We start from the raw sequence: 23,371 nt of genomic DNA, 5'->3' as shown, positions 1-23,371 counted from the left end.
CCGCGTGCGGCAGCTTCTCGCTCACTTCTGTTCTACTTTGATGTTACGCTCATATGCTTTTGTGACCTGTATAATAACTGTTAGTTTCCCTGTATATTGTGTGTTTAAATGCGTCTCAAGAGTCCTTAGTCCATATAGTGTTTGTTCGGTGTACAGTTTTTGTTTATTGCTCCGTCTTTGTTAGTTTCCTACTGTGCATATAAGGTTGGGAAGGCGTGAGCAGGTAAGTTTGTCGCGCGACATACATTGTACAACACGTAGGTCAAATTTGATGTATTAGACACACCAGGTTAGGAGGGAGTGCCACTCGCTGTACGTTTTGTTTTTCCTCTTAGAGTAGTTTAGTTAGGGCGTTGTAACGCCGAAGACTTCCTTTTCTACATTTGCTTTTTGGTAGTTGGCTTAGATCATAAAACTGGCTAGCTGTGTTTTGTTTTGCTTAATTTCTTTTATTTGGCACCTCTCGTGCTCCTCCTTCCCATCTTCTTGTTGTTTTGTTGACGTTTTGTGGTACCCTGTTTTTCTTGTAAATACTGTAAATACTGTCTCTTCAAGTTTGCACTGAGTACTGCACAATAAATTGTATCCGTAGAGTTTTGGCAAAATCTTGCTCTTTATTTCGCCAAAACAGCATTCTGGCACATGTATACACACATCTAAATGTTGCTTCCCCATTTTCCCCTAGTCCAGCTAATTCTAAACGCGTAAAGGACGTAACAACAACAAACTGAAATCAATGCATACAACTAGCTGAAGTTTGCTGTGCTTTATCCTAACATTATACAAAGAATGGCTGCAATCATTCAGTCAGGGATGACTACATAAAACATGCAAACTAATAAAAACATTCTAAACTGCTACAAAATTAACAAATGTTGTTTAGGCATACGTTTGCACAACGTGGAAATGCAATTACCTTTTATATTTATTTTTTATATTCTATTAAACCTGCTGAGATAGGAGCGTGTAGGGTTGCTGTTTAACTAAACAAAATTGCTTGTGGCTTGCTTTGGATTAGTATCCATTCAGTAACCTTCAAAATCACTGTTAGTAAACAATAGATTTACGGAAGAGCACAAATTGAAACTGATGTCTTATTTTTCCAATCCTTAAATGAAAACCCAGGGTAGACGGGCTCAGTGAATTTGATCTGGATTCTGTGCAGGAGGGACATTTTATCAGAGACATTGTAGAAGGACACACAGTTCCTGCTTCTTGTTCGAGAAACACTCCAATTTTAGAGACCACAGGAATATCAGTATTTGTGTTACTGTGCCTTACATAAATGTTAGCAGTTGAAAAATCACATTTCCAGGATCTGTCGTTAGAGCCAAAGATAAAATGATCTCCTCCTTTCTTAATAGTATCGTATGAGAATGCAATAGAGCAACCTTCTCCGTTCCACGTAACCTCAAAATAACAGCGTTTGGATAAACTCTCATTACACAACACCTGGTGGGTCTTGTTAAAACATCTCTAAATCCGAGAGTAGTATTGGTCATTAGTGGAATAGTTTTTCCAAATGTTGTTGAACATCATTCCTTGCCACAGACCTCCGTTTTACAGAGAGCTTCCTGAAGGCAAAATTCAGACTTTGTTGAGTGGAATCTGTTAAATAGAAAATGAAATTAAACATGCACTTCAACATTGGTTTTCTTCTCTAGGTTGGCTAGGTTTCTTGTGTCAAACAATGCAGGGGGGGGGGGGGGGGGGGGGGGTTGTTGGGAGGGGGGGATGTTGTTGTTGTGGATGGTCTTTAAAACAGTTCTATTCATACTGTTATCAGAACATGTTGAAGTATATTCGCCTCTTTTCTCTTAGAGAACATGCGCTGTTAATGCAGCATTAAAAAAACTCCATTAGTTTTTTATACTTTCACTTTCTATATGACTGAAGTTAAGACGTTCACCGGCATAACTATTGCGCAAAGTTTGCATGTAGCTTTTGTGATATCCATTGGCTCGCCTTCATGGTTTAAAACAGAAATATTTCCAGTATTGCGACGTAACTGCAACCCTCCATGCATACAGTATGTATCTTAAACGCAGGTATACATGAAAGAGGAATCAAATCGGTATGCCGCGCTATCTGAAACACGTCTATTGTGCGCGCTGTACTGGCAGTGGCACACACCCGAAGCGCGCACAAGCATAGAGACGTGTTTCAGACAGCGCGGCATACCGATTTGATTAACTGCGATCCGTTTAAGCCCTAATAGCCCAAATGACAGATCAGAGCAATCTTTTACTTACTAATTTAACACGAAATCGTCAAATTGCTACTCTATATCAATCGCATACAACGAAAATACAGAATAATTAGAAAAATCCTTTACGCACAATAAATAACAGAGCGTCATATCTATACACATTTTACCCCGAGCTTTCTCGCGACCCGGTAGGAATTCTTCCACGGCCCGCTTGTGGTTCGCGGCCTGGTGGTTGGGGACCTCCGGTTCAGATGGCAAATCTAAACAAATAAAAAGAGCATAAAAAGTATAGTGCCCTCCATAAGTATTGGAACAGTAAAGACAAAATTGCTCTGTTGGCTGTGAAGTCAAGACATTTGAAAATATGATTAAAAGATGAATATGAGACAAAACTACAGAATGTCACATTTTATTATTAGCCGTTTCAACACATACATGTTTTACCAAATAAAAAGAACAGCACTTTTAGAGTTCATCCCACTCATTGATGTGAGCATAAGTATTGGGACAGTTGAACATAAGGCAGATATAAAAGATTAAAAGCTATTATTTAGTTGCAGATCCCTTGCACACAATCACAGCAGTGAGTCTGTGACCCATAGACATCACCAGACTCTTGCTCTCATCCTTTGAAATGCTTTTCTCAGCCTTTAATGCAGACAATTCCAGGTGTTGCTTGTTTTGGGGAGTTTCTGCCTTTACTCTCCTCTTCAGCTGCTGAAATTCATGTTCAATCAGATTTAAATCTGGAGATTGACTTGGGCAATCTAACACTTTCCATTTCTTTGCTCTTATAAACTCCTTGACTGAACTGGCAGGGTGTTTTGGGTCATTGTCCTGATGCAATATGAAGCACTTCCCAATGAATCTGGTGGCATTTTCTTGAATATTGGTAGGCAAGATGGTTTTGTACCCTTCCAAATTCATTCTGCTGCTGTCATCATACATTAAGTCATCAGTAAAGTTGAGAGGGCCTGTTCCAGAGACAGCCATGCATGCCCATGCCATGACACCACCTCCACCATGCTTTACAGATGAGGATGTATGCTGGGGATCATTTGCAGTTCCCTTTTTTTCTCCACATTTTTGCTTTCCCATCACTTAGATAAAGGTTCATCTTTGTCTCATCGGTCCATAAACACAGTTCCAAAACTCTTCTGGCTCCTGCTTTTTTGCAAACTCTAATCTCACCTTTCTATTTTTGGTGCTGGTCAGAGGTTTGCATCTTGCTGTGTAGCATCTGTAATTCTGTGTCAAAGTCTCCTGAGGACAGTAGATTGTCAGAGCATCACCCCAGCTTTCTGGAAGTTGTTGCTGATTTTACAGACACGTCTTTTATGGTTCATTTTCACAGATTTTATGATTTGTCTGTCATCAACTACTGTTGTTTTCTCAGCCGATCAGGTAGTTGTTGGTTGCTGGTGTCGCTGGTGGTTTCCAAACTCTTGATTTCTCCATGCCCTTTGTTTTTGCTAGAGCTCTAATTGACTTCCTCTTTTCTTTTAGCATCCAAATTGTTTGCTTTTGCTCTCAAAGTCAGCTCCCTCGTCTTCATCCTGGTTTGTGTGTGTCATCATCGAATGCAAGATTCATAGTGAAGAAGTAATGGATATAACTGATACGACACATTCCCTGCTTTTAATATCTGAAGAATTAATGCAACAGGACACAGCTGATCACTTAGAAAGACCTGTGAGGCAACTGCTCCAATACTTATGCTCACATCAGATAGAGGGATGAAACTCTAAAAGTGCTGAACTTCTTAGCTGGTAAAACATGTATGTGTTGAAACGGCTAATAATAAAATGTGACATTCTGTCTCATATTCATCTTTTAATCATATATTGCAAATGTCTTGACTCCACAGTCAACAGAGCAATTATGTCTTTACTGTTCCAATACTTATGGAGGGCACTGTATACAGTAAGTGTGTGTGTCTGAGTGTTCTTGATTTGCAAGAATTAAAGAAAAGATGTTGACTTACACTTTGTGATATTCTCATTGTTCACCATTATATGGAAAGTGGGAACTATTAAAAAGAAAAAAAAAAACATCAGTATTTGTTTACCATAATTATGACAATCTGCCTGAATATACTTTGATTTATTTACTGGCAGAGATTCTAAACAATGATGAAAAATGATGGGTATCAATTTTGGCTTTAACATTATTAACAATAAAAATGAAACAGATTTTGTAAAGTTGATTTGCTTTGTAAACTTAAAGACAAATTAAAGATAGTGGTTTGACAAATCAAACAAGCAAAAAGTTCTCAGTCAAAATCATTTATTAATGTAGTATTATTTTCATATTAAATATACCTATTTTATAGTAGATTACAGTTAAAGTGAAGTACATTATAGTACTAGTGCAGCAACTGCACAATAATGTTACTACTACAATTGCTGCTACTACAACATTTATTAGTCCTCTCTGAAGTATTACTATTATAATCGAGTGCAGAGATAGTTCAGTCAGGCCACGTAGGCATAGTGCTGTGGTCAGCTGACAAACCACTACCATTCTTCTATTAGACCAGGTATATATACAGTATACATGGCATTACAGCTCGGTAAGTATGCCCAAACTGCTCACAACCCTCCCTCTCCCTCCCATCTATAAGTTTCAAGCATGTTACTGTGCATCTTCTGGCTGTCGTCTTCTGTTTGTTTCAGATTACCAAGGCTTTCAAGTCCTAGCTGTCATGGACCTCACTGCCAAAAGCCATTCATTTTTCATACTGTAGCAAGCTACAGTATAGCTGTATAGTCGTAGACATGCACTGCCATGTCTACATGTTACCCCCGTTTCATTTAAGACATTACTTATGTTCTAAATCATCTGCATTTCACTCAAGCTGATGGTTCCAGGGGGTTAATGCTAAAGCTCTCGTATGTGCAAATAATTATGGCGTGAGAACCCCCATAAGGAACCATACCGCTAAAGATAACTTGTGTTTCAATAAACTCAACGTAACTTGCCAAAGTGGTCCTGCCTGAAATTGCCCATATTTTGCTCTAAACTCATTCCTCACAGTTTGAGCTATGAAGATGAGACCAGAAATCATGTGTAGTATATCAGAGACCGAATCAGACAAATTTAAGATTTGATCAGAACATTGAAACATGAGAAGCTGAAATTCCAGAGAGGCCTAACAGGACGTCATAAATCAGATTCCTAGCTCCAACTAGTCTGAAGAAAGCCTAACCAGCAAGCCTCTTTCACAAAACAGGTTTGCAACATTCAGACAAAAGAATACTTATTGATAAGTCCAACTCAGGAAGGAGACTTAATTTGGGGAAAGTAACCAAGACTGATGGTCAAAGAGATGCCCATGTGTTCCACGATAGAAATCACGAGCTGCCTTAGATTGACTTTAACCCCACACAAGACAAAGAACCAGACTGAAATTCCTGACTGTCTTTTCCATATGCACCTACAATCATCCTAAAAGGACTTATGAGAAACTAATAATTTATATGCATAACTCCACATTATGTATGTAACCCACACATTAGACTATCATGTTTTAATCACATATTATGTATGTCTTTTTGATAACTATTGAACGACTTTAAGGGTTATTCATGTTTGGTATGTATGAGTTTGAAAAATCATGCTTTAAACGTTTCTTCCAATCAATTATTTGTCAAATGTATCATATTCTGGTTATAGAAATCACATCCAAAAGTATATTTTGCAATGCTTTGGAAAATTCGGACAATGTGACTGACCACGACATGTTGATATATTGATTGGGTGGAGAAACAAAACAACACCCCGAACCAGGTCAGTATCTACTTGGTCAAGACAACCATTGGGAGGTGTCAAAAAGCAGAGTTTAAAAACTCAGGACACCATCTCTCTTTCCTTCTAACTTTTAGCCATGCTTTTTGTCATTACTTTCTGTGTTCTTTGAGCGCCATGCCAGCGTGCTTTGACCTGCACGCCAGCTGCTACCACGATGAGAAGAAAAACCACCTAGTCTCATTACCTCATTTTATTCTTTCCGTTGATTTTCGTGTTCAAATGTTAAGTTTGCCGCAATGTCCAGTTCGACTGCACTCGCTTCAAACCCAACGATTGGCTTCCCAAGACAGTGATTGATGGTTGTTCAGGTCTATGCAATTGCACATATTGCTGTAAACTTGGGATATCACATTTTCATTCTCTTAAATTCATCCTTTCTCTGTTTCTGCAATGTGTGAATGTGTGTGTTCATGTGTTAGATTAGTTTACATGTCTTAGACTTATCAAATAAAGCCTTATTTACATTGATAAGAGAAGTATCTTGTGTTTTGTGCTTACAAATTAATGTCTTAATCTGCCGATCTTGTTACTGTGCTATTAAATAGTGTTTTCACTATATTCAGGATTTTAATATCCAGTGCAGAGTTGAGGGAATTGCTGCCGACTCATCAGCCGTGAAACAGTGAGTCTGTTCAAATTTCCTATAGAATCATAAATGATTCCCTTTGAGCTAAATTAAACTGTTTCCCTTTACATTACATATTACCTTACACATGCAACTTGCTTAGGTATAGTGCTCTGTAGTATATGTGAAACTATTGTATAAATTCATAATCTCAAACAACACGATTTATAAACTATGGCATCTCACCTTTCTCTGATATCCTCACAAGGCCTTGATCACAGAGATCATCCAGTTGGATTTTCAGCTGACAGACAACTGTTTGAATATTCTTCAGTATCTCATCTTTGTTGACCGGTATTGTGTTCAAGTCTAACAATTTGTTTTGGGAAAGAGTGGAGAAATTCTGCAAATAGAAATCAGAAAACATCTTACACTAGATATTGTGTTGCATAAATCAAAATCACCAATCCAATAAAATTAATATAAAACATTACAAAACTTATGGTAACACTTTACAATAAGGTTCCATTTGTTAATTTTAGTTATTGTAACAAACATGAAGAATACTTTTATTACAATATTTGTTTATTTTTGATAATGTTAGTTTAAAAAAATCATTTATTTTTAGTTAATAACTCACAGAGCATTAACTGATGTTAACAAGGAAACTTTTGATTTTAATAAGGCATTACTAAATAATGAAATTAACAAACTTAGATTAATAAATGCTGTAGAAGTTCATGTTACCTAACTTACATTAAATAGAACCTTATTGTAAAGTTTTACCAAACATATGCATCATCACTAGATGTTGCATTAGATTCCTTTTTTGTAAACGTATATGTGCATTTTTTGAGTCCACATGGACATATCTGAGCACTCGGGTCATGCATACATGAAGTAGGAAGTGGCAGAATGGTCAGTTCTGTTACCTGAATGACATAGATGTCATCCTTTATCTGTGAAAGCTTCCCCAGTTCATCATATCTCTTCCTCAGGTCACTGATCTCCTGCTTTAGTGCAAGGATGAGCTCTTCAACTTTGCTTGCTTCTGCTTTCTCCTGAGCTCTGATCACCTCTGATAGCTCAGCTCGTCTTTTCTCCATGGAGCTGATCAGCTCAGTAAAGATCTTCTCACTGTTCTCCACTCCTGCCTGTTGTTACGACCTGTGTTAGTTTGTTTTCTATTGCTTGTGTTCTTTTTCTTTTCTTGATTTCTCTAATCCAAAACAGGTTCTCCAATCATGGGATTTAAGCAGCCATTGGTTGCCTAGTCGGGGCGGGGTCTTTAAAAGGACGCTGCTGCCACTCATCGAAGAGCTCATTCTTGGTTCGGTCGCACGTGGGTTGAGAGCTCCGGAATCCCTCCTCCGGCCGATGATCAAATTGTGTTTTAGAGATTTTGTTTTTCGTTTTAGTAAATGTGCACCTTGTGTAAACTTCTGAACCGTTCTCCTATGTCTAAACCATTTTAACAGTGTGGAGCGTAGGGGTGTCCTGCCTTGTTTATTTTGAAATTGTTTGATCTCTGTTTTTGGGCAGGGAGTTAGGTAAGATAAATGTATTTTCTTTTGGTATTTAATTAGGTTATTAATTTTCCCCTATTTTCTTTTTATATTCGTTTTGTTTGTTATTTTGGCCTTTTGGACACCCTGAAGATTTACTCCTTATTTCACTTGTTATTCTTTAATAAATTAATTACTTTTTGCTTCAATTTTGTGCATTTGTTTTTTTGGTTTTCGACCGGAGGGATGCGTGCTGGGATTCCATTTCCACAACCCAACCAATTATTTATTACGCCTCTTCAGTGTTTTATATCTTCCCTAGAGGCGGGGCGTAATAATTGGGGGCTCGTCCGTCCAATTCTATTTGTTTGATTTGGAAATTTGCCCGATCCAAATTGAGAAGTTTTCGGCTTTGCTGGTGAGTACCATTTTTATGTTTTGATTGGCAGTTTTTTCATGCGCATTGGGGAAGTGGTAGGTTAATAGATGGAATTTAGTATGGAGGCATTTAGACAGGCTCCTTCGTGTGATGTTTTGGAGTCCTGTCGGAAAATTGATCTATATTTAATCGCTGATTTCTATGATATTGCGATTAGTAAAACTGATAGAAAGAAGGAACTGAGAGACGTAATTCAAGCTGCACTGATTAAGCAGGGTATTTTGCAGTCTAGTTCTAACATTGAGGTAACTGATGAAGATAGCGTTGATGTTGCGAGTTTAGATCCCGGGTTGCGCTCACTTAGTGGTGTAAACTCGGAGGATTTAAAATTAGCTATTCAGTTAAAGCAATTAGATCTTGAAATAAATCGTCAGGAACATAACACTCAATTGTTACGTTTTAGGCAGTGCGAACTAGAAACGCATGCTGATGATCGTCGTTCCAGTTCAGTTAAGACTCATTTTGATGTATCTACTAGTGTTGACTATCACTCACTCTCTGTGCCTTTGTCTGTGGCTTCTGGTCATCCTGCTGATTTTGATGTTAGTCGTCATCTAACCTTGGTGCCTGCATTTAGAGATAGTGAGGTAGATTCATACTTTGGCGCATTTGAGCGTATAGCTGCTGCGTTGCGCTGGCCGAGAGAGGTTTGGTCTCTTTTGATACAGTGTAAATTAACTGGGAAAGCCCAAGAGGTTTGTTCTACCTTATCTGTGAGTGATAGTTTAGACTATGATAAATTGAAAGGTGCGGTACTAAGGGCGTACGAATTAGTGCCAGAGGCGTATAGGCAGAAGTTTCGTGCACATGTTAAAAATGCCTCTCAAACTTATGTGGAATACGCACGGGAGAAAACTGTGCTTTTTGATAGATGGTGTCATTCCAGCAGAGTCGTTAATTTTGAAAATCTCCGTGAGTTGATTTTGATTGAAGATTTTAAAAATTCATTGCCAGACAGAGTTGTTGTCTATTTGAACGAAAAGAGAGTTTTGACTCTTGCCGAGGCTGCAGTCTGTGCAGATGAGTTTACTCTGACTCATAAAAATGCGTTTGTTGTACGTCGCGAATTTAATTCTCCGTCTTCAGAGAAAAACCTTAAAATTTCGAAAGTAGGTTTGCCTAAGCAAGCAATGCCAGTTGAAGCCCGTGAATGTTTTTACTGCCACGGACTTGGTCACTTGATTGCGAATTGTCCTTCACTGAAAAATAAAGGGAGGTCAGCCAAAAGTGTTGGTTTTGTTAAGAAAATTGGCAGTCAATTTAGTTCGAATATTGATGCCGCGTATGATCCTTTTGTGTGTCAGGGGATGATCTCTCTTAGTGGATCTGAGCGAGACTTAGTTCCTGTAACTATGTTGCGGGATACAGGGGCCAATCAGTCGTTTGTGCTGGCTAGCAAGTTGCCATTTTCTGAGAAAAGTTATTGTGGATCTGATGTTCTCATTCAAGGAATTGAGTTGGGGGTGTTGAAAGTACCGTTACATAATGTGTACATTCGATCCGGTTTAGTAACTGGTTGTGTCAAATTGGCAGTACGGCACAAGTTACCTGTGAATGGCGTGGCCTTAATTATAGGTAACGATCTCGCTGGAGGGAAAGTACTCCCATTTCCCGAGGTCATTGAAAATCCCGTGTATGATTCCGTTACTTCCGGTGAGTTGGCATCAGAGTTTCCTTCAGTGTTTGCGGCGTGTGTAGTCACGCGGGCTCAATCGCGAAAATTTGGTGATTCGATTGATATTTCGGATACCTTTTTGGCAGCTGAGGACCAAGTTAAAGGTGAAGTTCGCATTGTACAACCTGAGCTGTCTGATCCTGAGTCGCTGTCCGCGACTAGTAGTGCTGAACTAGAATCAGCTGATTTGTCGTTGTCCATTAATAAAGATGTGATTTCTGTTGAACAGAAAAAAGACACTACTTTATTGCGTTGCAGGAATGCAGCGTTTAATTTAAAGGAGATTGAGAATAAATCGATAGGCTATTTTTGGGACAACGAGGTGTTAAAGAGGAAGTGGACTCCAGCAGGGTCTGATGGTTTAGGTTGGGATATTGTTTTTCAACTGGTCGTGCCTAAATGTTTTCGAAAACAAGTTCTGAGTGTGGCCCATGATAATGTAGCAGGACATCTGGGTATTACCAAAACCTATTTTCGCATTTTGCGCTATTTTTTCTGGCCTGGAATTAAATCTGATGTTGCGCGGTATTGTCGCTCGTGCCACGTGTGTCAGGTCGTAGGAAAACCTAACCAGATTATACATCCTGCACCACTTAAACCTATCCCTGTTATGGGAGAGCCATTTGAACGAGTAATCTTGGACTGTGTTGGACCGCTACCGCGAACAAGATCTGGACATGTTTATCTGCTTACGCTTATGTGCGCGACAACTCGCTATCCGGAGGCAGTTTCGTTGCGTTCATTAAAAGCGAAGGCTGTGGTGAAAGCCCTAATCACGTTCTTCTCTACCTTTGGCTTTCCACAGGTGATCCAAACGGATCAGGGGACTAATTTTATGTCACGATTATTTAAACAGGTACTGTCCCAACTGAAAATTAAGCACATTACATCTAGTGCTTATCACCCAGAGTCCCAAGGTGCTCTCGAAAGGTTCCATCAAACTTTGAAGTCCATGCTGGGTAAATATTGTGTCGAGTCAGAGAAAGACTGGGATGAGGGGTTACCTTTTCTGATGTTTGCTGTCCGTGAGAGTGTTCAGGAGTCATTAGGATTTAGTCCTGTAGAACTGGTTTTTGGACACACGGTAAGGGGCCCACTCAAAATGTTGAGAGAGAACTGGCTGACTGAGCAAAAATCGGATTGTAATCTACTAGAATATGTCAGTGCTTTTAGAGAGCGATTACATAATGCTTGTAAAATGGCTCAGACTGCATTGGAAAGTACCCAAGTGAAAATGAAAAAGCGTTTTGACAAGAATGCCGTTTCTCGTTTGTTCTCTGAGGGGGACAAGGTCTTGGTTTTATTGCCAATCCAGGGTGCCGCATTACAGGCTAGATTCTCTGGTCCGTATGTCATTGATAAGAAGCTGAATGAGACGAATTATGTTGTTCGGACTCCCGATCGGCAAAGAAAAACTCGCATGTGTCATGTAAACATGCTGAAGCTGTATGTGAGTCGTGGGGAAGATATGGAGTTAAAAACCTCTGTTATCACTCCAGTTGCCTCGATCGTGAATGCTTCTGACAGTGAGGTTGATGAAGATGGACTGAATCTACAGAGTACCCTGATGTTGGGTGGCAGATTGAATAATTCCATGATTTTGGAGAATTTAAATTCTCATCTGGCGCATTTATCTGACTCTCAGCGCACTGATATAGTAAAGTTGATTAATTCATTTTTGGGGTTGTTTTCAGACGTTCCTACCCGCACTCAGGTACTAAAGCATGATATTGACGTAGGTGATCATTCACCTATTAAGCAACGTGCTTATAAAGTGAATCCAGTTAAACGTAAAGTTATGGAGGCCGAGGTAAAATATTTAGTTGCAAATGGATTTGCAGTTCCGAGTTTCAGCGCCTGGAGTTCACCCTGTTTATTAGTCCCGAAATCGGACGGAACACAGCGGTTCTGCACGGATTATAGAAGAGTGAATGCCGTGACAAAACCAGATTCGTTTCCCCTCCCGCTTATGGAGGATTGTATTGATAACGTAGGGTCTGCGCGCTTCGTCACGAAACTCGACATGCTAAAGGGGTACTGGCAAGTTCCCTTGACGGAGCGCGCGGCCGAAATATCTGCGTTTGTTACTCCTGATGATTTCCTGAATTATAGGGTGATGGCGTTCGGACTGCGCAACGCTCCGGCTACGTTTCAGCGCTTGATGAGTCAAGTGCTGGGCGGGGTTTCAAACTGTAAAGCTTACCTCGATGATATTGTTGTTTATTCGAATACATGGGATGAGCACTTGACAACGTTAAGTACTGTTTTTAATCGTTTACTGGATGCATCTCTCACTCTTAATTTGTCTAAGTGCGAGTTTGGCAAAGCGACAATTACCTACCTAGGGAAACAGGTGGGGCAAGGGCAGGTTCGACCTGTTGCTTTGAAAGTGCAAGCGATTACAGAATTTGCAGTGCCTCGTACGAAACGTGAATTTAGGAGATTCCTAGGAATGTCTGGCTATTATCGGGGATTTTGTAAAAATTTCTCAGATGTTGTGTTGCCTCTAACAAATCTGCTTCGCGTATCACAAGTTTTTGAGTGGACTGAGGAATGCCAGACTGCATTTGATTCTGTTAACTTTTTGAGTAGTGGTCCTGTTTTAACGGCTCCAAATTATTCATGTGCATTTCAGTTGGATGTTGATGCAAGTGCTACTGGTGGTGGTGCTGTCCTTCTGCAGGATGATGGAAATGGGATTGAGCATCCTGTTGGGTACTTCTCAAAGAAATTCCTGAAACATCAGTTAAATTACAGCACCATTGAGAAAGAGGCGTTAGCCTTTTTAATGGCTTTACAACACTTTGAGGTGTACATTGGTTCTAGTTCTATTCCGGTAGTTGTATATACAGACCACAACCCATTGGTTTTTTTGTCTCGGATGAAAAATTCAAATCAACGAATTATGCGCTGGTCTCTCTTTGTCCAGGATTTTAACCTGGAAATTCGCTTTAAGAAAGGCAAGGATAACGTGTTGGCTGATGCACTGTCACGGTCGTTTGATTCTGAGTAAATCTACTGTACTTTACTGTATGTAGATTCTTTGTGTGTGAGGGTGTTATGACCTGTGTTAGTTTGTTTTCTATTGCTTGTGTTCTTTTTCTTTTCTTGATTTCTCTAATCCAAAACAGGTTCTCCAATCATGGGATTTAAGCAGCCATTGGTTGCCTAGTCGGGGCGGGGTCTTTAAAAGGACGCTGCTGCCACTCATCGAAGAGCTCATTCTTGGTTCGGTCGCACGTGGGTTGAGAGCTCCGGAATCCCTCCTCCGGCCGATGATCAAATTGTGTTTTAGAGATTTTGTTTTTCGTTTTAGTAAATGTGCACCTTGTGTAAACTTCTGAACCGTTCTCCTATGTCTAAACCATTTTAACAGTGTGGAGCGTAGGGGTGTCCTGCCTTGTTTATTTTGAAATTGTTTGATCTCTGTTTTTGGGCAGGGAGTTAGGTAAGATAAATGTATTTTCTTTTGGTATTTAATTAGGTTATTAATTTTCCCCTATTTTCTTTTTATATTCGTTTTGTTTGTTATTTTGGCCTTTTGGACACCCTGAAGATTTACTCCTTATTTCACTTGTTATTCTTTAATAAATTAATTACTTTTTGCTTCAATTTTGTGCATTTGTTTTTTTGGTTTTCGACCGGAGGGATGCGTGCTGGGATTCCATTTCCACAACCCAACCAATTATTTATTACGCCTCTTCAGTGTTTTATATCTTCCCTAGAGGCGGGGCGTAATACCTGTGAAGAGTGTTGTAAGATGACAGGAAGAACTACTGTTAAGTGGCACATAGATTTAGGAATCCACTCCTTTACTGCATCTATCAGCAGACAGTAGCATAAAGGCACTCACCCTAAAAGAGTTCACAGCTTTTCTTAACTCCTCCACCTTCTGCACTCGCTTCTGCATTTCTTTAGCTAGGTTATTCTGATTTGACGTCATTTGTCGCTGTGAGACAATTTAGAATAGTTTAGTATGATGCTTCTGTAAGAATTATTTAATTGTGCAGGAAACTGTTACCAAACAGTGAACAGTCTGGTAAGCTCTACTTTGAATGGATGAAACCATGCAACTTCCTGGAGTTGAGATAAACATGTTTTTACCAGCATGTCTAAATAGAAAACAAAATTGAATTAACTATTTAGTCACTTCTAACACACAGTCTGTAAGCAGTTCTTGGCCATAACTTGGTAAAAAGTAGATTTTATATAAATATCAAATGTCTGGTTTTTGACCAACTCTGAATGTATTTTGATTGGACAGAATGTTTTGGACACCCTTCACTCGTACATTCAGCACTGTTCAATGATCAGATCTCTTGGGCAATAATGGCAAACAAGCTAAAATGTAATCCTGCAAGCGTGGCTTTTTTCTGTTCTGTCTTTTACCGATTACTGCTTTAAAGCTCTGAATGGTTTAGCTTCTCAGTACTTAAGTGAGCTCTGCATGTCACCAACAAGTATGCTACAGAAGTACAAAAATCAATTTGACTGCCAAATTATATATATATATTTTTTTTTAAATACAAAATATTACATGGACAAAACAGCTGTCTTACCTGTATTTCTTCTCTTTTTAATGCAGGTGAAGTCATACGGTGGTTCTGGTGGGTGATCAAAGCACATTGCACGCATATCAACTGCCGATGCTGGGTACAGTACAGCTCCAGAGGTTTATGATGTTGAGAGCAGATCTGGTCCTTTAAATGTGGTGAGGTATTGACCAGTTTGTGCCACTTCAATGCAGGAGATTCATAATGAGTTTTGATGTGAGATTCACAGTAAGAAGCCAAACATGTCAGACAGGACTTGATGGCTTTTATTTTGGTCTTTGTGCAAACATCACACACCGCATCCCCAGACACAGCAAAAGATGGTACAGGAGAGGCTGTTACAGCTTCTGGTGCTTCTCTCTTCATCCTCTCCACAACTTCAGCCAGCACAGTGCTTCTGTTAAGAGATGGTCTTGGGCTGAATGTCTGCCTGCACTGGGGACAGCTGAAGACGCCCTTCTGATCGTCCCGATCCCAACACTCATTAAGACATTCCATACAGAAACTGTGACCACAAGCTATAGTTACTGGGCTCTTCAGAAGATGAAGACAGATTGGACAGTTAAAAGGATTTTGATCTTCAGAAGATTCTGCCATTTTGCAGCTTTGACTCTCAGACATTTAAACTGTTGTGGGCTGTATTTTGAATGTAGGTGAATCCAGCGACAGTGACAGGATGAGACAGGGAACTGTCCAACTCTAAATCTTGAATGCTCACATCAAATGGTAGCATCAAATACCAACAGTGATCCAATTCTATTGGATATTAGACAGCTGTGCCCACCACGAGATATTAAATCCGGTCGTTCTGAAATACAAAGTATAAAAATATAAATCCGTGTATGTCTGATACATTTAAGTTACAAAAATGTAAAAAACAAATTGCTACTGACAATTGACTACATGCAGAGTAGCATTTACTGTGAATCGAAAGTGAAAGCTGTGTATTCGGAAACATTACAGCCATGCATTGTCAATTCAAAAAAGTTAGTGGGCGACTGGGATGTCACAAGTTCCTCGTTAATAGTTCAACGAGTCGGTGTTTCCCGAAGCCATAGTGCCAACTAACATGTGCCACGTAAACAGCATCGTTGTGTGGGTGGAACACCTGGCCTGCGTTCAGCCCCGAAAAAACGGTACAAAACGTTTATTAAACAGAAACGGCGGTGCGTTGAACACCCTGTTCTGATGAAGCAAGTGTTGCAGCTATGGCAGCTGAGAAGGCTATTCTTAGTGTTCTTTTTGAAGAATTTTCAGAGCCTGATAAAATCAGTATAAATACATTTTTAATACTACAAAATACGCTCGATGTTACAGTCACTGCCCTTGCCGTCCAGAATAAAAGAGAACATCCCAATTGAGTGAAAGGATTTGAGGAAACTGTGGTTCCTAATTATTGTGATCCAACATTTGCCTCGCATTTCAGGACATTTCAGGGGAACGATAATCCACTTCTTACCTCCGAGACTGTGTTATGATCTATATGACCTTATTATTTTTATTGTGAGTATTAGGCTTATCATTATTGCTGATCACTGTTGTTGTGCTATGATATTGTAATATTTACCATTATATTAGTATATATATAATACATTTGTGTTACATTAATCAGTGTCTGCACACCTTCCTAAAGACAGGATATGGACCAGAAGACATTGAAATTACTAACCTTAGATGCCATGTCCGTAATTTAACGTTATAGCAAAACAAACAAAAAAAATTCTGGCCTTAATTTGATTCTAAACGGATTCAATAATAATAATAATAAAAAGTTATTATACCAACTGCGTGGCATCATTAACCGGTTGAACGACAAATTTGCGACAATATAGTTTTGGGAAACAGCTGATTTCTTTAACAATGCATTGTATGCTGGCAGCAAGGAAACGCACCTCTGATGAGATCCAGATGTGTTCAGATCCTAAAGAATAACAGCAAATATCGCAAACCGAAACACTTCCTGGACAGTACAATAAAAAGACTGCAAAGTGCAAATAGCCGACCTTTATGTGAAGCTGTCGCAATACATTAACAATTGTTCACAGCACAAATATAAACAAAAACTAGATTCCAGAGACGCTGTGAATAATTAAGAAATCTCTTCGCATACTCACCATCTCTTGCATGAATGGCAAAGAGAGAGATCAGCCTTTACACTTTCATTTACTGAGAAGAAGGAGGGGCTTCAGGGCAGATTTCACATTAAACCTGTGTAGTTTGAGTTTCATTTCTTCTCTTCACTTTTTGTAAACGTTTTTATCATTTTCAAGATAAATCAGTGTGCAGCATACAGTATTATGTCAGATACAAATATAATAAAAACAAAACTAAGCAATCTAAGCTTAATAAGACCCTCAGATATTATCACAAGCAAAGTATATAACTCTCAAATACAGTCTAGTGTCTTTTTTATTCTATTTTATTGTAAACCTTTTTCGGTGAGGTAAAATCAGTGAGTGTAAAACACTATTTAAACTATATCTTCATTTTTAATTGATCTTTTTGTAGAGAATATATATGTGCTTTTGATTTTTTTTATATATATTTTTTTATATTATATAACTGGATATAATAGCTTTTACTTTTGGTCCTCAATCAAGGTTTCGCCCTTCATAGTAAAAGGTTGGGCACCTCTGCTCTTACAAAACAAGCAAGGGACGTATGTGTACTGCTGGGGATTGAGGAAGACTGAGGCGGTGTTCGAAATGCCTTACTATCATACTACTCTTACTATTTCTGCAGTATCCAGTATGTATGCTGTGTATAGTATGCATGAAATACCCGGATGACCTTTTATATTTGCCAGAATCTGCCAAATATAACTGAAGTCCACTGAAATCAGTACAGAAGCTGTGTTCAGAATGGCATACTTGAATAAAAAAATTAAATCCCTGCTGAAAAAAACAATAGACACATTACAAAATTAGTAATGGGTTTACTGGTTATAATGGGACTTGTATTGGGTTTAATGGAAACTGTAATGGACCCTGTTGGTCTCTACTGGTAATTGGTCTCCTTCTATTGGTGGTTTGTTAAAACCAATAAATCCTAATGGAATATGTCCCAAAACACACTAAAAGTTTTTATTTGTTATGGAAACCATTAAAATAGTCTGTGATGGTTTTATAGTTTGTTTGTTTTTCAGCAGGACATAAGCCTATATCAGTTATACAGTGGTATTGTGGCTGCTGTGTGCTGAGTGCATGACAAAATTATTTGTCAAATAAATGAAACATGAAACATTCATTTTAGTTGAAATTGTTATTACTTCTAGAGATTGGGGTGATGCATGACATGGTGAAAAATGACTGAATGAATAATACTTAAAGTAGGTTAAGATGAATTATAAAATTGTGCCCCCTAAAAGCACAAGTGGCCCCTGTCTGGTTACTGTGGTCTAGAACCCCCAAACTGCCAAATCATATATAAATATGTTGTTTATTTCAACACAAAATCACAATTTTTCACTACTGAGCTATAATAAATAAAGCTCAGTAGCGTTTGAGGAGAATGACTTACAGTAACACAGTAACACAACCAACTGTAAAATGTTCATGTCTCAGTTATAATACACACCTTTTAGGTTTTTAATAAACTCCAGCACACTGTGGTATTTATATTTCTTCCTCTTATGTGGCACAAAAATAATTAATTATTCAGATGCTCCAAAGCAATAATATTTAAATTCTAAAAAAGATGCTCATATAACATAAAGGATGAGCCAAGAAGTGTTTTTGTTTGTTTGTTTGTTCAGAAGCACATGAAATGCAGAAGAAGAAAAAACAGAGTTTGGTCATTTTTAACGAGTTGTCATTTTTGCATGTATTAACTAAATAAATAAATACCAAGCTCTATACTATCCAGTGCTTTATTTAATTTTTATTTTACTTGAGTATTCCCATTTTTAATGAATTGTCATTTTTGCATGTAATAAATAAATAAATAAATAAAGCAGGTTGGAAAGTGCTTAGTATTTTAATTTTATTTTTTTACTTATTTTAATTTTACAGTTTTTAATGAATTATTTTTGCATGCATTAAATAAATAAAACGAAGCACTGTCTGGTTTTTAATTTATGATTTGCACATTTAATTAAAGATTTGCACCTTGCAATTTCTAATGCTCAATACATTTTTTTTTTTTTGCAAATAAATAAATAAATAACTGTACAGTGCTTAGTATTTATTTATTTCACTTATTTATTTTAATTTTACCATATTTAATGAATTGCATGCATGCATGTATGTTTTTGCATGCATTCAATAAATAAAAAAATAAGCACCATCTGGTTCATTTACGATTTGCACATTGCCATTTGTAATGTTCAATACTTTTATTTAATTTATTTTTTTTTATTTGCGCAAGGATAAATAAATAAATAGAGTACGCAAGCACTGGACAGTGTTTAGTATTTTTTTTATTATTTTATTTTACTTTAATTTTATCATTCTTAATGAATTGTAATTTTAGCACGCATTAAATAAAATAAATTTAAAAAGCTGTCTGTTTTTTAAATTACTGATTTGCACATTTCCATTTGTAATAGTCAGCTTATTTATTTAATTGTTTTTGCATAAATAAATAAATATGCTTTATTTTATTTATTTATTTATTTTTATATATTATAGTTTAAGTTCAGATATTCTTTTTTAAAAAATGGAAAGACGCTGCCCTCTAGTGGACGCAGTGGAACTGGACAGACGATCAGAAACACTCTCTCTCTCTGATCAAATCCTGCACTTTATTTGTGACTCAAAGAAAGGAATATAAAAATAAACCTCTACTTTCATGTTTTAAAAATAGAAATATCAAACATTACATTTTTTCCACTCCGTGCACGACCCAGATTCACATGGAAGGCCAAATGACTCTTAAATAAACTTAATTAGATAATTAAATACATAAATAAATGCATAAATAAATACATTATTAAATATTAATTTATGGGTCGACAACCGTAACCCTGAAAATGAAATAAATAAATGAATAAATAAATAAAGGAATATTTATGAATTTATTTAATTATGTATTAAACGATTTATTTATATTTCAACATTTATTTCGAGTAATTTGGCCCTCCATGGGATTCGCTGTCTGACAGGCGGCATTAAGACCGCGCGGAAGAGTCTGCGGGCGCGCGCCACGTGCACGAGCGCTCACCTGCAGCGCGCTCCCGTCTACAGCCGTGCTGCCCGGTTACAGCGCGGAGCGCGCCTCAGATCCGCACGCGCCGGGCTCGTTTAAGGGCGGATCGGGATTTTTTTTTAAAACACCGCCTCACTGGAATTACGCGTTTGACCGGGATTCTCCTGCTCATCCAGGTTTTTCTACAACAGCTGGCGTGACGCGGTCATTTACCGGAATATTTCCGTTCGATCGTGCGGAATAAACGCCGGGCGCTTTTGTGTTGATGCAAATGATGCGCCCCGTAAACGCGCGGCGGGGAGAGCGGCGCGTCCGTCGCTCGCGCTGATGACAATAGCGGACTCCGGCGATCAGAGCGCGCGATAGAAACAGAAGGAAGCAACGTTTACCGGGAAGGACAATGTCTCTCAGCAGAAGCATCGAGCTCGAGCACTTTGACGAGCGGGACAAGGCGCGCCGCTCCAAACGCCCCGCTGCCGCCGGTGGTTCGGGTTCGGGCTCGCGCGCTAGCAGTCTGGTCCCGAGCCCCGCGCACAGCGCCAACTGCAGCTTCTACCGCACGCGCACGCTGCAGGCGCTCAGCTCCGAGAAGCGCGCCAAGAAGGTCCGCTTCTACCGGAACGGAGACCGGTACTTCAAGGGTCTGGTGTACGCGGTGTCCGGCGACCGCTTCAGATCCCTGGACGCGCTGCTGGCCGAGCTGACGCGCGCGCTCACCGACAACCTGCACCTGCCGCAAGGTGTGCGCAACATCTACAGCGCGGACGGCGCGAGGAAGATCACGAGCCTCGACGATCTCGAGGAAGGTCAGGCATTCACGGAAATATCCGCTACATCACGGAGACATCTGCATAGAGTGCTTGCTCATCATCTGCAATACGTCTATAGGACATTTCATATCAGATGTCAAATATACGTTTATTAGATGTTTTTAAGATGTTTATGAATTAGAATGCATGTAAATCTGACATCTTACAGACGTCTGTCAGATGCTCTCCAGATCAAGCATGCTATCTGTGTAGGGTCGCGTCCTGAATTATGACCGAGTAAGAAGGTGAAGGGTTGCAGGTTCGAAGCCCTTTAATGGTCCTCACTCATCACATGCATATTACATATGAGCTGTAGTGAAATATTATACTACCAATAATATATATATATATATATATATATATATATATATATATATATATACCTGTACTTTTATCCCATCCCATAACAAGCAATTTATCATAAGAGCACAAAGTGAGTCACTGGACTCAGTTTAACCATCTAGTGACCAGCTATCATGTTACTGTTTTATTTAAAATAAAAAATAAAAATAAAAAAAAATTAAGAAAAAAGTCAAACAAAATGAAAGAAAAATATCATTAAAAAATGTAAAATTTAAATTTCAAAACAAATGTAAAATTGCAACTATTTCAAATTAAAACAATGTACAAATTAAAATAATTTTAAAATAAAAAATGTTGAATTAAAATAATTTAAAATGAATACAAAAAATGTTACATTAAAATAATGTTAAAACAAAAATGTCAAATTAAAGCAAATATTTTTTAATTAAAACATTTAAAATTAAAGTAAATCATTTTAATACAAAACATAAACATGTAAAATTACAATAAATCATTTTAAATGAAAAGCAATCAAAATAAAACACTTCCTAGAAACTTGAAATATTTTATTTCCCTGCATCTGATTTGATCAAACATTGCTACAAAAACAATAAAATAAATGTTATAATCTTACCATATACACAATTAGTCTCGTTGTGGAAATTCAGCACATTCCCCTCCAGTTCTATATACTGCAATGGGGAAAAAGATATTATCATTACTATCAGTTAACACATGTAAAATGTCAAAGAAAAAACCTTCAAAAGTTGTCTAAATACATTGCAATAATAAGACTTTTGTGGAAAAATGTCATGAAAATGATGTCCCAGTACATAAAAATCTACTAAAAACTACATTTATGCGAAACACAATATAATTTATTTTGCATTGCAAAAATGACAGTTTTGTGAAAGATTGTGATAGAAATCACATGCATGAAAATGCTAAATATGCATAACTTGTGCAAAACAGTAGCATCTTTTTGTGTGAGTGGGGATGAAATATGAGCCGCTGGTGTTTTCATGAACACTTGTGTTGATCGCTCGAGTGAGTCTGAATGATTTAAGCTCAGATTGACAGACACACACACACACACACACACACACTCACACACACACACACACACACACACACACACACACACACACACACACACACACACACACTCACACACACACACTCACACACACACACACACACACACACACGCGCGCGCACACACACTCTCTCTCTCTCTCTCTCTCTCTCTCATGCAGTCGCTCTGATTGATCAGTCATTAGCTCATCTGAACACAGCGTCCATTACAGCGGCAGGCGATCGATGAGCGGTGGACAAACTGATGCAGAAAACCCTTGATGTTCCAGCTGGAGGACCTTTAAGTTGTAAATGAGAGTTAGACTTTTTTTTTTAATAGCTTTTAAGATTTCTTTTTTGTGCATTCAGTGCTGTCGTGTTCCTTTGTCTTATATTTTGCACAATTGGCAGTCTAAGTTTTCCACAGATGAAGGTTTTGAAGGTTCGTTTGGAATATTCATGCTGCATTTTTTAAAATGAAAAATACAGTAAAAATAGTGAAATATTATTATAATTTAAAATAACTGTTTTTTTATGTGAATATGTGTTAAAATGTAATGTATTTCTGTGATCAAAGCTGTATTTTCAGCATCATTACTCCAGTCTTCAGTCAACTGTTTTCAACATTGATAATAATCAGAAATGTTTGTTGAGCAGTAAATATATTAGAATGATTTCTGAAGATCATGTGACACTGAAGACTGCAGTAATGCTGAAAATACAGCTGCAGATCACCAGAATAAATGTGAGTTTAACAGATATTCACATAGAAAACAACTGTTTTAAATTAGAATAATATTTCACTTTTTTTCTGTATTTTTGATCAAATAAATGCAGCCTTGGCGAGCAGAAGAGACTTCAGTAATCTGAATTATTCCACACTACTGTAGGTGTGTGAGCAGGACCTTATTTAACTCAAACATCTGGAGCGTTTCTTTGACCTCGAAGAGCTTGACGTGATCTCGAGCGTCACAGATGTGAATCAGCAGAAGCGTGAGATGAGTTCAGGCGGCTCGCTGGATTACAGTATTAAAGCACAAATGCACTCGCTCACACCTGACAGGGCTGACCCCGGGGTCACGTCGCCATGGTGATCGGGGTCAATCAGAGTGAATGAAGCTGCTGTCAGCAGGAGGATCAATCGCTGCATCAGCATCTTCACAGCTGATCAGATGGATGCAGATGGTGGCCCAACTTTGCTTTTGCAACCCTAGCAACCACCCAGAACATCCTAGCAACCATAAAGGAATTTTGTCTTTTAAATAATTCTGTTACTCTGCCAGG

General features: G+C 38.3%; 2 protein-coding genes across 4 annotated transcripts; one reads left to right on the top strand and one right to left on the bottom strand.

Annotated features, from left to right (window-relative positions):
* Nucleotides 1–597: 597 nt before the first annotated feature.
* On the bottom strand, nucleotides 598–16,935 carry LOC306859258 (E3 ubiquitin/ISG15 ligase TRIM25-like). 3 transcript variants are annotated; one of them, XM_079400211.1, is made up of 8 exons: nucleotides 16,871–16,935; nucleotides 14,763–15,564; nucleotides 14,057–14,152; nucleotides 7,517–7,738; nucleotides 6,831–6,987; nucleotides 4,194–4,238; nucleotides 2,377–2,469; nucleotides 599–1,608 (listed from the first exon to the last, which is right to left on the bottom strand). In XM_079400211.1, exons 2-8 carry the CDS (start codon nucleotides 15,375–15,377, stop codon nucleotides 1,502–1,504), a joined length of 1,335 nt encoding a protein of 444 aa, XP_079256337.1. In that variant the 5' UTR covers nucleotides 15,378–15,564; nucleotides 16,871–16,935; the 3' UTR covers nucleotides 599–1,501. The 3 variants fall into 3 exon arrangements, with proteins under 3 accessions (XP_079256339.1, XP_079256337.1, XP_079256338.1); XM_079400212.1 differs by having other exon boundaries at nucleotides 16,649–16,882; XM_079400213.1 differs by lacking the exon at nucleotides 14,057–14,152 and having other exon boundaries at nucleotides 598–1,608; nucleotides 16,871–16,933.
* Nucleotides 16,936–20,301: 3,366 nt separating this feature from the next.
* On the top strand, nucleotides 20,302–23,181 carry LOC306859411 (neuronal migration protein doublecortin-like; the record flags this gene model as incomplete). The annotated part of the gene is made up of 2 exons (XM_079400423.1): nucleotides 20,302–20,707; nucleotides 23,036–23,181. 2 exons carry the CDS (start codon nucleotides 20,302–20,304, stop codon nucleotides 23,179–23,181), a joined length of 552 nt encoding a protein of 183 aa, XP_079256549.1.
* Between the last annotated feature and the right edge of the window lie 190 nt (nucleotides 23,182–23,371).

Source organism: Barbus barbus (assembly GCF_936440315.1).
Source record: "Barbus barbus genome assembly, chromosome: 40".
NCBI lineage: Eukaryota > Metazoa > Chordata > Actinopteri > Cypriniformes > Cyprinidae > Barbus > Barbus barbus.
The sequence above is the reverse complement of the archived record's forward strand: the minus strand, read 5'-3'. Positions and strand labels throughout refer to the sequence as shown.

Bases quoted from the DNA above. Each gene is read 5' to 3' on its own strand.
- LOC306859258 (XM_079400211.1), bottom strand. From the start codon at position 15,377: ATGTCTGAGAGTCAAAGCTGCAAAATGGCAGAATCTTCTGAAGATCAA. The intron at 6,988-7,516 runs GTAACAGAACTG...TTCTATTTGCAG, and splicing joins ATGACATCTATGTCATTCAG to AATTTCTCCACTCTTTCCCA. The intron at 1,609-2,376 runs GTAAAATGTGTA...TCTATTTAACAG, and splicing joins GGGTCGCGAGAAAGCTCGGG to ATTCCACTCAACAAAGTCTG.